Source organism: Lampetra fluviatilis, chromosome 55 (genome assembly GCF_964198595.1).
Source record: "Lampetra fluviatilis chromosome 55, kcLamFluv1.1, whole genome shotgun sequence".
NCBI classification, from domain to species: Eukaryota; Metazoa; Chordata; class Hyperoartia; order Petromyzontiformes; family Petromyzontidae; genus Lampetra; species Lampetra fluviatilis.
The window spans coordinates 6979905-6998650 of NC_136329.1; the positions used below are offsets into that span (position 1 = coordinate 6979905).

Sequence of the window (18746 nt, forward strand, 5' to 3'; positions counted from 1 at the left end):
TCAGGGTCAGGATCGAACCCACGACCTCCTGTATACCATCTCGCCACCGAGGTGACATCAGGTGTCCATCTCATTTATTGTAGCGTGACCGAGATAATGTGGGTGATAAGTAGCATAAACCATCACGTAAACTCCTGTCATCCTCGCAGTGGCTTTTGGCTGGCCATCGAACAAAGATGGTCACAGCATTGCGCGCTTTCAGATGTGCTTCTGCGGCCGTCTGGAACAGCTCTTCCTTCCGATATTAGTAGGCCATTAGAAGCTATGTACTTTAAAATCATCATCTAGATTGGCAAACTCATTTTTAAAAAATGCTTTTTGTGCTTAATATGTTGTCCCCCTCCGCACCTCCGATTATCACGGTTGACTATGTACGGTGTGAAAGAAATTCAACATACATACGTACATAAAACAAGAAAACTATAATAGTTTTTTTGGGGTTAGATTGCATAAATATAAACGTTTAGGTAAACCCGCCACCACTCGACACAGCCAATTAATAAGTAATAAGGTTTGTCACGTAAACAAAATGTGCCAATTAGTTACTACTTCACCACTAACCGGTTGTGTGTTGGAGAGCAAAACCCACAGCAACATTTACAAATTTGAGTACCGCGACGTTTTCGCCGGTAATTACGACAACAACTAGCCTCATCAGGCGATTCGCCAGAACTGTGTATAAATCCTCCTGAGAAAGCGTTTTTTTCTTTCCTCTCTCTCGGCGACCTCTCCTTCACCAACGTCCTCCTCATCCAACTTCACCTCGACAAAGTTTTGGTCTGTAGTGGCCGGGCACCCACGGGAACTCCCCGTCACCGCCGGTCTCTCAATGGCTCCTCCCTCAAATTTTAAGTGATTAAAGTCCAGCCCTGTAATAATAATAAGCACAATCATTCATGAAAGATGGAAGGTCTAATAATATAGTGGTTCTTAACCTTTACTGCAGCCTTGCCCTGGACAAGGCGTTTAAGCGAGTCGTCCATGCGCGGGAGCGGATACGCGTCGGCCACCGAAACTTTGTTCAACTTGCGGAAATCGACGGGTGGAAATCGACGCAGAATCTGAGGTTACCGTCCTTCTTTTTGACAAGCACGACGGGCGCGCCTCAAGGACTATTAGACGGAGAAATAATATCAGTGGTCAGCATGTCGTTGACCGCCCGTTGCACACGTTCCTTTTCCACCGGGCTCAACCAATGCGAATTTTCACGAATAGGGCTGGCCTCACAACAGGGATGTATGACCTAGGTCGAATTCATTCTTACTAAATACGTCCAAAAATTTGCATAGAAGAGAACGCCATTTGTTCCGTTGCTCGGAAGACAAGGACGCATTTTCCCCGCACAGTGTGGCAGCCCATCGATCATCTGCAACATGACAGGGATGAGCCGCTCCCACCAATCACCGTGGCTCAACCTCGTCGTGGTCCGAAAACGCGGTGGTGGCATGAGCCAATACCGTACCAGCAGGAACAACAACCACGTCCGGGCCCCCGTTAAGCACCTGCAAGAACTGGACTTGCTCGGAGCATCTGTGCGCCAACAAGCGCCAGACCCCAGGTCGCAGTATTAGATGGGGTTAAAAGGACCCCAGCTGTCGAATCAACGCATGCAGTCCCCTTACGATAACGCAACGGCACAAGCATTTGGGATCCCAGCAGAATCTCGACCATGACATCAACGAGAGCCTGTACAACAGTATGCACTGCTGTAATCATAGCAAGTACCACCAGTCAGTATGCACTGCTGTAATCATAGCAGGCACCACCACAGTCGGTATGCACTGCTGTAATCATAGCAGGCACCACCACAGTCGGTATGCACTGCTGTATTTTAAGCAGGTACCACCACAGTCGGTATGCACTGCTGTAGTGATAGTAGATACTGCTATCGAGTTGGTAGATACTAAAACAGTCAGTATATACCACCTCAGTCAGTAAATACTGCTACAGCCAGTAAATACTACTATACACTCAGTAGATACTACTACGTTGAGTAGCTGCTAGAGTCAGTAGATACTGCTATAGAGTGGGTAGATACTACTATAGAGTTAGTAGTTACTATTATAGTCAGTGGATACTACTATAGAGTCAGCAGATGCTACTATACAGTTAGTCGTTACTACTATATAGTTGGTAGATACTACTGTAGGGCCAGTAAATATTACTACAGTCAGTCGTTACTGCTAGTCAGTAAATACTACTAAACAGTCAGTAGCTACTTTTGGCTCAGTAGATACTACTATACAGTCAGTAGATACAACTGCAGTCAATAGATACTACTTACTCTATTGTAGGTAGGGTATGTATAGGTATATATACCCACGGAGGGTAAAGCTATTTTTTGACGGAGGGGGGGTGTCAACAATATTCGGAAACCTTTTATATCAACTATTTACCCCCCACTTTCTATAACTTTTTGGACTTGTGCAAGCCTATTATATTTTTTTTGGTGGAAAAATGGACAAACGGCTCACCAGGCTTTCACAATACCTTAGTATCTGTGTCTGTATATATAAGGTTTTTAAGAGAAGTTTTGAAATATATTTTTCGCCCGGGCAAAGCCGGGTACTTCCCGCTAGTATGTAATACAGTAACCCCGCACACTATGCTATCACGCCGCAGTACACACAACAGTATATTATACACTATACCACATGGCAACCACCGTTTGCCATTATGGCGATGTCGTCACCACGGCGCCTGTGCCATGCGATGTGCACTTTGAGGCCACGTGAATTATCGAAGGCTCGCTGGCAGGTCACGGGAACAGACCTAAGTGCCATGGGCTGACTGAGATGGCCGACAGATTCACCCACCGTGCTCAACAACGCGCTGAGCTTGTGAGAATCTTCCCTCTTGCCCTCTGTTGTTGCTGGAGGACGACTGCCTCCAACTCCCCAGCAGCGTCCTTCACGAACCTCCACAGAGGCTGATCTTAACAGTGCTGCGAACAGTCATCAGCAAGTCCAATCAGCTCCGAATCCTTCTGTAGCACATCAGTCCATCTATCCGGTCAAACAGAAGCTGCTTGGCAGAGGTCGCAACCGGGTACCCGATACCCGTACCCTACCCGATACCCGGCTACCCGTACCCTGGTGCGGCCGGGTACGGGTAAGGAATCAAAACTCGTTTGCGACCTCTGCTGTTTGGGCAACACACATTACGATAACACTCACTACACACGCGCGAGGGCGCGCACACAAACACATTCCCAGCAGGACGCTGGGACTCATTACATCTCGTGAAATATCGCTCCACCGAACAAAATAGTTCCGAGGTTCGGTTCGCAGATACGAGCGATGTTCGCAAATCGGACAGTAAAAAAAAATCCATAATATCAATTAATTCGTAAGTGCGGACATTCATAGATCGGTATTTGAAATTTCATAAACGATACAAAGGCCAAAGTGATAGTATTAGTTATGCGATGAGCATCTTAACAGGTGCACCGCATGAAGGCTACCATCCCCCACCCAGTGACGGAAATAGATTTTTTTAAACGAGGTTTTGTATTATCTTTATTTGAAATTCTGCAATTCACAAAACAGGTCTTGAGTACACAAATGCTAAGTTACGTTTGCAGATATATATATGATCGTGTGATTTTTAGATTTTAAAATAATGCATCAATTCAAATACATATATACAAATCGGACCATTCAAATAACAGATGACAGATAGGAGTTAAAAATTTGACCATTCCATCAGTTGGTGTGGTCAACTGTGCAGTTTGTGGTCTAAAAGATAATGCATCCGCACATTCAACTCATTAGAGCTGGTGGTTTGGTCATAAGCAGCTATCAATTAAGGACAAACATCGGAGATATAGTAGATTAGACGTAAAACTATTTCAGGTATTTAATTATTACGCTTCTGATCCATGCATTTATTTTTAACTATTTAAACGCGTGGGTTTTTGTTTTTATACAAGTGACCATATAGCTTCATACCACTATGGTGTCCACGGTCAGGAAACATTGAAATTGCAACGTTGTGCGATTTTATTCCCTTGCGACACTCCTTTCAAGATGTTAGCGTCTCACTTGCATGCGTTCCAGAATGCTTATTCAAGTAAGTGCGCGTCGTAAAACCCTTTCCGCACCTTTGGCACATGTGCGGCCTCTCACCCGTGTGCGTTATAGAATGTTTCTTTAAAGTGGAGCGCTGCGAGAACCCCTTGCCGCACTCGTTGCACAGGTGCGGCTTCTCGCCCGTGTGCGTCCTGGAGTGCATCTCTAAATTGTAGCGCTGCGTGAACCTCTTGCCGCACTCCTCGCACATGTACGGCCTCTCGCCCGTGTGCGTCCTCGAGTGTTTCTCCAAGGTGGAGCGCTTCGAAAACCTCTCCCCGCACTCCTTGCAGATGTGCGGCTTCTCCCCACTGTGCAGTCGATAGTGGGCCTCTAAGTTGTAACGCTTCGAGAACTTCTTCCCGCACTCCTCGCACACGAACGGCTTCTCGCCCGTGTGCGTTCGAGAATGCTTATTTAAATCACCGTGAGCCGTAAACCCCTTCCCACACTCGGGGCACACGTGCGGCCTCTCGCCGGTGTGCGTCCTGCAGTGTATCTCCAAATTGGAGTGACGCGTGAATCGTTTCCCGCACTCACCGCACGCGTGCGGCTTCTCGCCCGTGTGCGTCCGAGAGTGAGTGTCCAGGTTGGAGCGCTGTGTGAACCCCTTGCCGCACTCCTCGCACACGTGCGGCCTCTCACCCGTGTGCGTCCTGCAGTGTATCTCTAAATTGGACCGCTTGGAGAACGTCTTCGCGCACTCAGTGCACTTGTGTGGCTTCTCGCCCGCCGCCTTCGGCACTCTATGCCCTCCCATTTTATCCGCTGGTACAGAAATCTTCTTAAGCCTTACCCTCAGGCACAGCTTCTTTACAGTACATTCCTTCCGATTCACGGACGCTGCAGAGCCTTTAGGCTTCCTGCCACACCGCATGCAGCCTGGCGGTGTCTGCTGGCCGGTGCTTTTCTCTCTATCCAGCCGTGCTCCGAATCGTCCTCCAAAGTCCTCGTCGCACTCTTCGCAAAGCAGTCCCTTTGCACGTCCTTCATCGCCCGCAGTTTTCCAAAATGGAAAGAGAAAAAAAACACGTAGGCTCAATGTATATTAAAAAAAAGTCATTTGTGGCATGGTTTCAGCATTGTTAAATCAACATCACCCACATACTTTGTCCCATACTCTAGGGCAGGGCTCTTCAACTTTATTTATCCGATCGGCTGCATAATATAACTTGGATATTACTGGCAGGCCACGTGAGATCACGTGTCACCTGATGTCTTCATGTCATAGCGTCACGTGTACAGGAGGTATTATGACATCACATAGGGGTGTGACATCATAACGCCTCGACATTATCAGTGCGGGATCGAACTTATACTGAATGCATTTGCATTCAGTATAAGTTAGCCATTCTGGTCTATAAAGCTCTGCATGGTCTTGGACCAATGTACCTGCAGGCCTGGCTGATCTGTCATACATCTGGGGTTTATACACTACACTCTTCAGAGCAGGACCTGCTACTACTCTCCCAGTCTCGGCTCTTGCGCTCAATGCTGGGGGGGGGGCAGGCCTTCTCAAGTGTTGGCCCAAGAATCTGGAATGCCTTGCTGGCGGTGATCCGGCACGCTACGAGCCTCAGTGCTTTTTAGGAGGGAGTGCAAGGCTCACTATTTTATCATGGCTTTTACTTGACCATTATTTTATTGTCTTTGCAAATATTTTTTAGTGTAAAATGTTTTGATACCCCCTTGAGTGGAGGTGATATTACATTTAAATTTGAAATAAATACGGTTGACCGTCTTGCAGAAGAAGGAGAAGTTGAGATCAAAGGGAACTCACTTTCACCGATGTCTTCCTCCTCCTCTGATAGCTCGACCTCGACAACGTTCCTGTCACGAGCGTCGTCCACAAGTCCACGGGAGGCGCCCATCTGCTCTGGCTTCTCGCCGCCTCGCTCTCGCTCGGGTTTAACAATCCTCAAATCCTGAGCTGCAGTTTAGAGAGAGAAAAGAAGCACAATCGTTCACGATGTGGTTGTCTCGCAGCTATAAGAACAGGGCACACGAGGAGTTCAGCCTCCAAACTTCTACACAATGTAGTCTAGGGTGTTCACTTCAGTGGGGCTTTGCCTGGTAGGATGGGGATGGTTTAGTGTTGTATTTGTATGAAGTTTGGGTGATTTGTTTACCTTTCTTGAACTTTGCACCTTTGCCGTGGTTTTGCACTGTTTGTTGTTGTAATATTCTTACCCCGTGCCCCCCACTGGATATCTGTAAACAAAAGAGCTTTATAGCTCATCAGATTCCTCCAGTATAAATAAATATTCAGATGCTGAACTAATCAGCAGTTATTTATTTACAGCAGTGGATTTGAACTGCCACATTGATATGGACCAATGCTCTCTTGGTGGCAGAGTTGAATAATATTGATCGCTTGGTTGTCTTTTATTACTAACCTGGATCTTTATTGGGGGCTTACCTGATATGTTATAAAATAATAATACAGATCCAGGATAGCAATACAAAAAAACAACCAAAACAAGCCATCCACTCTATGAAGTGTTCGGCAATTAACTGAGGGGGCTAAACACGGAATAAACTCCTGAGGACCAGAACCTTAAGTCTTTGTTGAACTGGGCTGCCTCTAGACTGCCAACCATTGGTTCCCAGTAATTGAGTGCCACGGTGGCGAGGAGACGTTAACTTCCTTGCCTGGTATACAGGAGGTGGTGGGTTCGATGCCGACCCTGACGTCTGCTGCTGTATATTTGAAGTTTTCGCGTCTCTCTCTCTCTCACTCCCCTTGGTCGCGTGGATTTTTCTCCGGGGTTCTCCGGTTTTTCCCCTCCACATGTAGATTCAACATTCACGCATTCCCGATTATTTGGCTGCTACTATAACTGAACCTTATGGCGGTACCCCGGGGTACCATAGTACCCCGGCTCTCGCATAATGTCCGTGATGCAGTCATTTTTAGTCTGTTGATGGTAGGCGATGCGGCAATGGACTCATCTCGACAAGCTGAACACGATGCACTATTCACTGTTGAACTTTTCGATAACATATTTTTTATGCTGTATGTCATTTCAATATCGCGGAGTGGCACTGATTTCGGATTGGTACTCCAGTCGCAGAGTTAAGTACAACCCCTGGCAAAAAAATAATGTCCCAGAAATAAAATATTTAATTGCCTCGGCCATTTTGTATTATTTGGTACCCCGGGGTACCGCCATAAGTTTCAAATGTCCACATGATGACGACGATGATGAAAAACCTCACTTCGTTGAGCTATCATTCGTGATGGCCAATGTCGCTTATGAAAAAAAAGCGACATAGCAGCTCAGTGGGGACTTGCACTTGGTACAATAAGAAATATAAATACGTTTTAATTAGTTCGTGGAAAGCAGGTGTCAGAGAGTTATGGAGGAGACGCTGTCACCGACTCCCGATCGGTCTCACCAGCATCCTCACGTTTCACCACCACCGCCACGTCCGGACAGGCCGCGTGGCTCGCGTTGTCCTCATTCTCTTGTTTGATGGACGTCATTTCAATCCGAGAAGCCATCGTGCTGGGGAGAAAAACAAAAAAACAAGGACTATGCAGACACCCAAGTGGATGCCTAACGCATAACGCCAAGGTCAAAGATCCTAAATAGCTTGTTGGGGGCCGTCCATAAATGACGTCACGCACCTGGGGGGGGGGGGGTCAGACATTTGTGACGATGTGTGACGAGGGGGGGCGGGGTTTGAGAAATGTGACGTCACATCAAAATGCGCAACTTTAAATAAATATAGACAACACGTTCTACTTTATTAAATATACTTTTTAATAAATGTTTTCTCCTACAACATCAGAGTGCAGCGGCACATTAAATACGCACTGCAATGACAATAGTTTAAAGCGATTTGAAGCATGTTTTATATATTTTGGGGGGGGGGGGGGGGCAGAGCTTTGTGACGTCATATTTGAGGGGGGGGTCTGACTTTTTGTGACGCCGTGTGACTAGAGAGAGGAGGGGGAGCCAAAAATCGTCCAAAATCGCGTGACGTCATTTATGGACGGCCCCTTGGGGAAAATCGTTGTTTGCGAGCTCCTATTAAAGCCAGCGTGGATAGTACCGAACCTGGCCAACTTTTATCGACTGGACGTCTGTGGTGGGAAAAAGAGCTTTTTCGCTCATCAGATTCCTCCACTATAAATACAGGATTCTGATTCCGATCTCAGAACAAGCTATTTAGCAGAGAATTAAGAGGCAATGTGAATGTGGATTCACCTCTTGTGTAACAGCAGTGAGCACGGTGCAAGAGAGTGAATGGCGGTGTGAGTGTGAATTCGCCTCTCGTGGCAACAGAACAGGGTGCAAGAGAGACAGAGAGAGAGTGAATGGTGGTGTGAGTGTGAATTCACCTCTCGTCTTGAGTGAATTTCACCACCAACCTGCGGGTCGCTCCCAACGCAGCAGCAGCAGCGGCGGCGACCACGCAGCAAAGCGACGAGATGCGGAACAAGACGGAGGAGATGCGGGACAAGACGCGGAAGTGACGGCGGCTGCCAATCTTTTGAATCCCATCGAGAGAGACAAGATGCAGCCACAACACCCAGCAAGTTGTGTGTTCCAAGTCTAGGTTTTAGCGAATCTAAGGGGCCGTCCATAAATGACGTCACGCGATTTTGGACGATTTTTGACCCCCCCCCCCTTCGTCACAAAAAGTCAGACCCCCCCTCAAATATGACGTCACAAAGCTCTGCCCCCCCCCCCAAATATGCAATTAGGGGCCGTCCATAAATGACGTCACGCACCTGGGGGGGGGGGGCAGATCTTTGTGACGTAATATTTGAGGTGGGGGGGGTCTGACTTTTTGTGACGCCGCGTGACGATGGGGGGGGGGGGTCATAAATCGTCCAAAATCGCGTGACGTCATTTATTTTAAACTGTGAAACTAAAGTATTTTTTTTAGTTTTATGAAGCCCCCCCCCCCACCTTAGCTATGAAGCTCTTTTTCAGGAGCCACCTATCACAAATTATAGCTCAACGAAGTGGCCAAAGTATCATTGTGTGGGCATTTATATCAGCCGACAAATACTCGAAACGTGCGATGCCGATTTGAAATTTGGAGGGGAAAAACCGGAGGCCTAAAACAAAATCCACGTGATCACGGAAATAACATGCCAACTCAAAACATACAACAGGGGTCAGGGTCGGGATCGAACCCACGACCTCCTGTATACCAGACGAGGTAGTTAACATTTCCTAGCCACCGTGATGATGATGAAACGCAGACTGAAAATAGCAGAGGTGGGACAAAGTCATTGTTATGCAAGTCCAAGTCGAGTCGCAAGTCATCAAATTCATGACTCGAGTCTGACTCGAGTCCAAGTCACATGACTCGAGTCCACATCTCATAGGTGGGACAAAGTCATTGTTATGCAAGTCCAAGTCGAGTCGCAAGTCATCAAATTCATGACTCGAGTCTGACTCGAGTCCAAGTCACATGACTCGAGTCCACACCTCTGGAAAATAGACAGCAGTAGGCAGTGTCAGGGTCTGGATCGAACCCACGACCTCCCTTATACCAGACGAGGTAGTTAACATCTCCTATCCACCGCGGCACCCACTTAAGGATCACGAGCGGGTAAGGGAGGGACGGGAAGGAGTGGAGGGGCGATGGGAGGGAAAAGAATGAAGGGGATTGGTAGCTGGGAATGGGAAGACAGCGATTACGGAAGAGGGAGGGAATGGGAGAGGGGGCCGTTGAGATAAAATGAGGGAACGTCGGCAGGAGTAATACGGAGAAAGCTGTGGATGAAGGAGGGAGCTGCGTGTGATGGAGAAAAGGTTGGGACCCTTACCTGTCTCCGGGTGTTGGGGAGAGAGCTGTGGAGAGAGAGAGCTGTGGAGAGAGAGAGAGCTGTGGAGAGAGAGAGAGCTGTGGATGAAGGAGAGAGCTGGGTGTGATGGAAAAAGGGCTGAGACCCTTACCTGCTCTGGCTGTTGGTTAAGAGAATGCTCACTACACCTTCATACAAAGACCTCAATAACGGTGCCTATGCCTTGCATCTGTTCCGCAATCTTCCGTGTTCCTCTCTCTGGTCTCATAACGTAATTCCAAACATCCATTGTTTGGAATTACGTTGATATATTTTGTTTTTCGTCTGTGTCCACGCTTCTCAACCACATTGCCATAGCACTCATGGAAACAGAACATTGTAAATGAAATGTATGCAATTAACATTGGCCAACCAAAATAGATGCTTTTGCCATTGAAAATTGGTGGCAAAGGCCTAACAGAAACCAGTTTAAATACCTCGAGTTCGTCTTGAGAAGGGACGGTGGAGTGGAAACACGTGCAAGGAATCTGATTAAAAGTGGCTGGCGTGAGTCGAGAGAAGGGACTGGAATTCTGTGACAAGCGAATGCCTTGGGTATCGAAAAGCAAGAATCCACAAGTGTAGCTGACCAGTCACGATGTATGGGATCTGATTTGTTTTTCCTTGGAATGTAGGATGTCTGATACGTCGGGTGATGTCATCTTCTTTGGTTTCCATCCCTCATGCCTGGACCGATTTGCAATGGTGCTGTGATGTGGCCTCTTGTTTGCGTGCGCGATCTATAGGACGGCGTGTCTTATCATGAGGTAAGGCATGTAGGGGATTGGTGTTTGAGCTGTTACATTGGTTAAAGTATATTCTGGGTGGTACGAGGTGTTGCTCTGGATGGTCCATTGGCTGGACACTAAAACCATTATATGCATACATATTTTTTTAATGGACAGAAATGGATATTTTTTTAAATGTTTTATTTAATACATAGATTTTTCAGAATCCAGTTGTGGTCTTGGGGTTAAGCCACGTGTCGAGGAGATCTTCTCTCAAGCTTTTCCTATGCACAGCTCTCGGGCATCTTAACTAATTGAAGTGAGATATCTCACTGGGTCTCCGCCAGATTACATGCTGTCGTGTTTTCTGACTGGTTGTTTTCGTTGGGTATGTCCAAGAATTCACTTCAACTCCGGAATATCCCCGCAGGCGAACTCGGCAAAGGTTTGAGAGAGGATACGCTCAACACCTGGGCTAAACTGGAAGACCAGACTTGGATTTGTTTCCCATTCATTTGCCACATCTTATAAATACATGGGTAAAATATAAAATAACTAAAAGCTAAAACCATTCACAATTTAATCCAAATGGAAAAAAAATATCTTACAGATTTCTGCTCAGCAGTGTGTTCAAGAATGCCTAATTCAACTACGACTCTTCCACAAGTGTATTGATAGCGATGCAGGCTTAAAAAAATGTACACTGGAACCCAACATCCCAGCAAAGATCATCCTACATAGAACTTCCCGTTCATTTAGTTATCTTCTCCCACCTCTCCAAACGTCTCTCCCTCAATACCATTTCAAATAACTCCGGAAGTATTTAATGTGGAATCACACACGATAAGCTCAACCCTCTAATCCAATCGATACAAATTCCATTACAGAGACTGACCTGCATTGTCAAAGACCAATATCTCTATCAGGCCATGGATTCTTCGTGTTTTTTTCCCCCCTCACGAATGCTTTAGACACCATCAACTAGCCTCTCCTATGTACCCTGAGTAAACTGTAACCAGTTGTTGCTCCGCTAGTCCATATGAACATAGCCTAGCTCACCAATTTTCAGGATGATATCCATGACGGTGTGCAATATCTCTGCTTTATTGACCTAATCAAGAACCATGATACCATCAGCCATCGGCCAGAGCTCCCACATTCTTGAACATATTTTTGACCAGTTTGTTTGAGCTCTCCATGGCCGTACCAGAGGAATGTTGCATCTGGTACGGATTCAATGGCAGACTGATCGATGCCTGGGTGCGGTCAAGGGATGGCTCTGATTGGTCAACCATGTTATGTAATACTTATGACCTGGTAATTGGTGCTCGCTCTTGATAAGTTGGAGACTCCTGCTGAACCTGCAGCATTACAGCTTATTCTCCATTATATATGCCACGAGATTTCAATCATCATAGACTACCACAAGAACAAAACACATTCATACGTGAATGAAATTGTAATCCCAATTTCATTCAAACATTTCGAGAAGGTGCATTGCTGCTTATCGAATACATTTAGTTGAGAGTACACGGTGAGACAATAGCAACTGGATGTCCCTGGTTTGGCGTTATATATAAAGTAACGTTCACCATAACTTTGAATCGAGACAAAACCGTGATTCGGGGCTCTCACTCCGGAATGTGCGTCAGAGAATGTTTCCTTAACGAGGAGATTCGTGAAAACCCCCTCCCGCACTCCTGGCATGCGTGCGGCTTCTCGCCGGCGTGCGTTGCGGAGTGCAAGACTAACTGGGAGCGTTGTGCGAAGCCCTTGCCACACTCGCTGCACACATGCGGCCACTCGGCAGTGTGCGTGATACAATGCACCTTTAAGTGCTCTCGCCGTGTAAATCCCTTCCCGCACTCGTCACACACGTACGGCTTCTCGCCGGTGTGCGTCCTCGTGTGCTTCTCCAAGTTGGACCGATGCGCAAACCCCTGGCCGCACTCCTTGCACACGTGCGGCTTCTCGCCAGTGTGCGTCGCAGAGTGCAGGTTTAACTGAGAACGTTGCGCGAAGGCCTTCCCGCACTCATGGCACACGTACGGCTTCTCGCCGGTGTGCGTCCTCGTGTGTTTTTCCAGGTTGGAACGGTGCGCGAACCCCTTCCCGCACTCCTTGCACACGTGTGGCTTTTCGCCGGTGTGCGTCGCAGAGTGCAGGGTTAATTGAGAACGTTGCGCGAAAGCCTTCCCGCACTCGCTGCACGCGTACGGCTTCTCGCCGGTGTGCGTCCTCGTGTGCTTCTCCAAGTTGGAACGATGCGCAAATCCCTTCCCGCACTCCTTGCATATATGCTTCCTCCCATCGGTAGTCACTGTTGTGCAAAGTGCGGCGCCTTCGAGTGTCTTCCCGCACCGCGTGCAGGCTTGAGGGGTCTTGCTGCTGGCGCGTTTTGCTTTGAAGCGTCTGCCTTCCCCACACTCCTCGCACAGGGGTTCCCACTTGTTCGCTTCATCTGCTGCACAGTTTAAAAACGCAAATGCATAGTCACATTAATTGACACGAGAAGAACAGACAGATATAGCAGAAATAGTAAAATACTGGATCAAGTACTGGCCGGTAACGTCAACCAAAATACTGATAGTATATATTTACGTATGTTTAACTTCTTCCGCACCCATACGTGGCCAACCGTGCTAATCGGAGGTGCGGGGTAAGGACAAGAAACTAAACACGAAAAAGCAGTTCTAAAGAAATGAGTTTTCAATCTAGATGATGATTTAAAAGTGCATTGCTCCAGTGACTTCCTAATATCGGAAGGAAGAGCGTTCCAGACGGCCACAGAAGCACATCTGAATGCACGCGATGCAGTGGCCGTCTTTGTCTTGTTGACTATGGAGCGTGCGTTGACTAATCCAAAGCTGAGGAGCCCTGGTCCATGGTTTTGGCTCGATACCCAACATCAGCAGCAGTGCAGCAGTGAGGGCGTTCTTCCGCGATCGTGTGGATGCTAGGGCGGAAGAAGAATTGACCCAGATCTGGAGCACAACCACGTGCGAGGAATTGCAACAAGTGATGCACATGGTCAGGGTAGGGGTCAGCATTTCCACAGCAGATCGTAGCACAATGGGGTGCGAAATTCGAGTAGTTTGAACTGATGAGTCGTCGACCAGCACCCCCCTTCTTCAGCACATTGCTGGGCCGAGTCTGCTGGTGAGTCCCACAGCAGTATCAGTAAAGTTTGGGGGAGATAGAATTGGGTTTGTCGATCCAAGCCAAGAGAAGTATCTGTTATAACCCCCCCGCCCCCCATTCTCCAGAGAAGAGGAATTGCTTGACCAGACCGCTCGGCTTGCTCATCTGGAGTACCGGGAGAACCGGGCTCAGCCGCAAACAGCCAGGCAACAGCAGCAGAAGTCGCAGCATCGCCATCGCAAGATGTTGTTGCTATTGTTGTTGTTGCAGTTGCTATTGTTGCTCCTGTTGTAGTTGCTGCTGTTGCTATTGTTGTTGTTGCTGCTATTGTTGTTGTTGCTGCTGTTGTTGTTGCTGCTGTTGTGTACACCTTTGATCAATGCCTGGTAAGGCTCACTGAGGTTGGTGGTACTTCCCTGGTTGGTGTATTAAGACACGGGGAGTTTAGGACACACACCGGTGTATTCAGATACCCACCACCACCGGTGTTGTGTGGAGCTGTGTCTGGGGCATAACTGGGCATGGCGATAAGCCCGGCCCACTGAATAAAGACACCCCATGATCCCGTTATCTGACATGATGTGGTACGTCATACCGATTTGGAAAAACAATGGGATGTCAAACAGGTCAATGCCCGATTCACAAATGCGAAGTAAGCATCATCCCAGTGTTCTGCTACCCCCTTGATGCAATTATCTGGCTCGTTAACCACCTTAATGTAAATAGCCGTTGCTCTACGTTAGTATCAGCCGTACGAAGGGTGAATTCCATGAGGTCGTTTATTCACCTCTTTCCATAGATTCCAGTCGAAGAACATCTGGAATATGACTGCAAGGAAACCATGACATAATCTCTGCGATGCGATCAAAGGCAACTCACCTTCCTCCCCAATGTCCTCCTCCGACAACTCCACCTCAATGAAGTTCTGGTCTGGAGTGTAAAAATATCCACGGGAATCCCCCATCGTCTCTGGTGGCCCACCGGCTCCTTCATCTTTAATGATCTTCAGATCGAGAGCTGTAATCAAGGAAAAAAAACGCGCATCGTGGTCTGTGATGGAACAGGAGATCGAATGCATAAAACACAAGGCACTCAAAACTGGTCAGCCAGAGATGTTTCTTCTTAAAACTCTTATTATCATTTAAGTTTTATAACACGCTGCACGGAGTTCGCTCCTCGCTGTCCAAGGGAGAGAACGACTCTAGAGGCGTGAGGAGGAACCACGGTAAAGTGGGCAGCCACCCACGTGGCTGACAAACGCTCCCCCACTATCAATTGATCCTTCATAGTCATATTTTTTTAACCGTACTGATACTCCGATTAGCACGGTTGAATACGTAAGGTGCGAAAAAAATTTAACATATATATACGTAAAGACAACATTAACCGTCTGTATGTAAAACTTATTTCGCACCGTACGTAATCAACGGTGTTAATCTTAAAGGCTTCGGGGGCTACGTGGGTGTCTTTGGCACAATCTTCTCATTGCTTCGCTCCTCCTACCGATGAGACAGGACTCTTACCGTTCTCCTCCACTTCAGTTTTCACCACAATCCTCCATTTCTTATCGCCCAGCCTCCAGTCATCTTCTTGCTTCACGACTGTCCCTGCACATGCATGGTGCAATTGACACTCCACACAGTTAAAATGCAATGCAAGTTTCTCAAGATGCTGCACAGAAGAATGGGCACAATTGTAAGATTTGAATCACACCACGTGTTCGGCCACGTAAAGTTGCACAGTTGCAAAATGATTTTTGTTTAAAAGATTAAACATACAATACTTACAAGTCGGAAACCTGTTTCAATTCAAATCTGCTCCATTACAATCAGCGTATCTCCATTCTGCCATCTCTGTCCTCATTTAAACTGACTCTGTTTTTAAAATCACGAAAGTTTAAAAAGTGTGAATGTAATTTTACAACGTAATTGCTATTTATTTTTGTAATCTATAATTGTGGAATGCTGTGATGCTTTCTGCCAGTTAAGTCGCCCTTTAAAAAAAAGAGCTTCTTAGCTCTACGGGCTTTACTCGGTGGAAAATCAACTTCTGAATTCTCATTGATAAGTCATTGGACAGGAGGTTAAGTCACCTACGATCATTGCAGATGTCACGCGATAAACGGGGTACTTACCTGCACTAGCAAACATCCACCAGTAGGGTGTGATGTGTGGGCCATCAAGGTTCCCCAGACCCCAAGAGGAGGGCTGGGGGAAGATTCCAGGTCTCTCTGGAACTCTCTGGAAGGGAGGCGTGGCCAGGGGCATGGGGACCCTGGCAGGTGCATCAAAGCCGGATCCCTGACCCGGGTTTGGCAGTGTTCCTCAAGCCGAAGACTGAAGACCGGGCTTAGAGTAGGACCCAGAGACCCCCAGATCCGCTGTCTTTCTAAGGGCCGGGACTGAGGTGGGACAGTGGTCGGATCTTGGGTACCCCCAGACCCGACATCCTTGTAAGGGCTGGGACTGAGTGGGCCAGTGGCCGGGACCCGAGGACCTTGGCTGGGTCGGGTCAGGATAGCCTCCCCTAGGGCCCCTAGCCGGAGGGCTGAGTGCAGAGTAGTCCCCAGTGTGAGTGTGAGGAGGTATGATAGCCCGGAGGCCATACCTCCCCAGGTAGCGGGTGTAAGGGGTCGTTACCCCTTTGTGTTAGAGACCCTGTACACTAGTGTTGTTAAATAAAAGTGTCGCCTCAACTACCGGCTCCCCCTCGTCCTTGGACTCACTACACAGTGGCAGAGCCAAAAGGTGAGCAGGTGGATTTGGGTGGGTTCGCGAGGGGACTAACACCATGGCTTGGAGATACCGAGCTAATCGCCACTGCTCAATTCCTGCAACTGAACCGGCCTCTCAGGTAAAATCTGAGTTGAATTTAGACTTAAAACTTTCGTGACTGCAGGAATTCATATTTTTGGTTCTTTTGGTAAAGTCACGTAAATAGAAGAACCAAGAATCCTGAGTTGAATGTCCCGAGACCAAATCAACAATGTGCGTTGTCTTTTGCGATCAACTAAAACGTCGCTGCTTGCACGCGGGGCTTGGGGATCAGAGTTCTGGTGACAATGCGGAATGTTTCAGACGAAGCAAGCTGGGGATTTAAGCATGCTATGCTGCGGTGTCAATCAGTGCTGCAATTAAGTTATCTGAGTAACGTGATGGCAGCTGATGATTTCATGCCGACTCACCGACGTCTTCATGCTTCACCGTTGTGCCGGGACACATCGCCGGGCTTGGCTCCTCTTCACTCTCTTGTTTGATGAAGGGCAATTCAAAGTTCGAAGCCATCTGGAGGAGCAAAAGGAAATGCAGCATGGCTGTGCCGCTTCATCCACGATTTACTGCCGTTCACGGCTGGAATCCAGGATATGTATAATTCTGTTGTCATGTCGTCCAAGCGCAGCGAGGACGAATGCGCAGAAGAAACAAAACTTTGAAACTTTGATTAGCGCATCGTGTAGAGCTCGTCAAGAGGAATAGATTGTCGTATCGTTCGCCATCAACAGACATAAAATGACGTCACAACGCAGTTTATGTGAGAACCGGGGGACTTATGGGACCCCGGGGTCCCACCATAAGATTCAAATACTCTAAACGCGTGTTTATACATCTGGAGGGGAAAACCGGAAGACCCGGAGAAAAATACAAGCGACCACGAGGAGAGAGACGCAGACTCCAAATATACAGCGGCAGGCGTAAGGGTTGGGCTCGAACCCACAACTTCCTCCATACCAGGCGAGGTAGTGAACATCTCCTAGCTACCGTGATGATGATGAGAAAGAGAGACGCAGACTCCAAATATACAGGAGCAGGGAGTGTCAGGGTTGGGATCGAACCCACGACCTCCTCCATATCAGGCGAGGTCGTCAAAATCTCATAGCCACCGTGATGATAAGAGAGACACAGGCTCAAAATATACAGCAGCAGGGAGTGTCAGGGTTGAGATTGAACCCACGACCTCCTCCATACCAGGCGAGGTCGTCAAAATCTCATAGCCACCGTGATGATAAGAGAGACACAGGCTCCAAATATATTGCAGCAGGGAGTGTCAGGGTTGGGACTGAACCCACGACCTCCTGCACACCAGGCGAGGTAGTTAACATCTCCTAGCCACCGTGATGATGCTGAGAAAGAGAGACACAGGCTCCAAATACACAGCAGCAGGGAGTGTCAGGGTTGGGATTGAACCCATGACCTCCTGCATACCAGGCGAGGTAGTTAACATCTCCTAGCCACCGTGATGATGCTGAGAAAGAGAGACACAGGCTCCAAATACACAGCAGCAGGGAGTGTCAGGGTTGAGATTGAACCCACGACCTCCTGCATACCAGGCGAGGTCGTCAACATCTCCTAGCCACCGCGGCGCCCGAACGAGGAGTCCGAGACGAGATCGAGGGGGCTGCGTGACCGCTCCTAAATGTAGCTGCCGCACCAGCAGCTGCTGCTCACGAAGGCAGCTGGCAAGCGCCGCCCTGACATTCGATTTCTCCCGCTCTCTCTCTATCTCTTTACCGCGTCTCTCTTGCGTCCTCGTTTTTCTCTCTTCCCTTCCTCTCCGTGTCTCCTCCTTGCGTCTCGGCGTCTCTGTCTCGCTGCCGTATCCCCCCCTCTGTGTCAACAGCGTCCGTGCGCGGTCCGTCTGTGGCCACCTCCACCCTCGCGTCCCCCTCCTCTGCCGTTGACCACCCAGCAAGCGACAAGATGGAGCGACAAGACGGTACTCACCACCACCACCCCCCTCGTTACTCACCCCCCCTTCCATTACCCCCCTCCCATTCTCACCCAGCAAGCGACAAGATGCAGCAACAAGACGCCTCAATTTACGTGTCCCGAGGCGACGTCACGGTTATTCCCATCCACTGAAGTTCTCTCTGCTCCCCCACACCTCGTTTTATTCAAATCGCGCCTCAAGACGTAACTTTTTTAAAAGGATTTAAAAACATGCATGTTGGATAATTTATTTTGAAGTACCCCGTGAGCCAAGAAGCTCATAAATTGGGTT

General features: G+C 48.1%; 1 protein-coding gene across 1 annotated transcript; it reads right to left on the bottom strand.

Annotated features, from left to right (window-relative positions):
* Positions 1–3512: 3512 nt before the first annotated feature.
* On the bottom strand, positions 3513–18415 carry LOC144949880 (uncharacterized). The gene is made up of 6 exons (XM_078879872.1): positions 18257–18415; positions 16933–17032; positions 15272–15355; positions 14628–14765; positions 12250–13071; positions 3513–4802 (listed from the first exon to the last, which is right to left on the bottom strand). Exons 2-6 carry the CDS (start codon positions 17030–17032, stop codon positions 4024–4026), a joined length of 1923 nt encoding a protein of 640 aa, XP_078735998.1. The 5' UTR covers positions 18257–18415; the 3' UTR covers positions 3513–4023.
* Between the last annotated feature and the right edge of the window lie 331 nt (positions 18416–18746).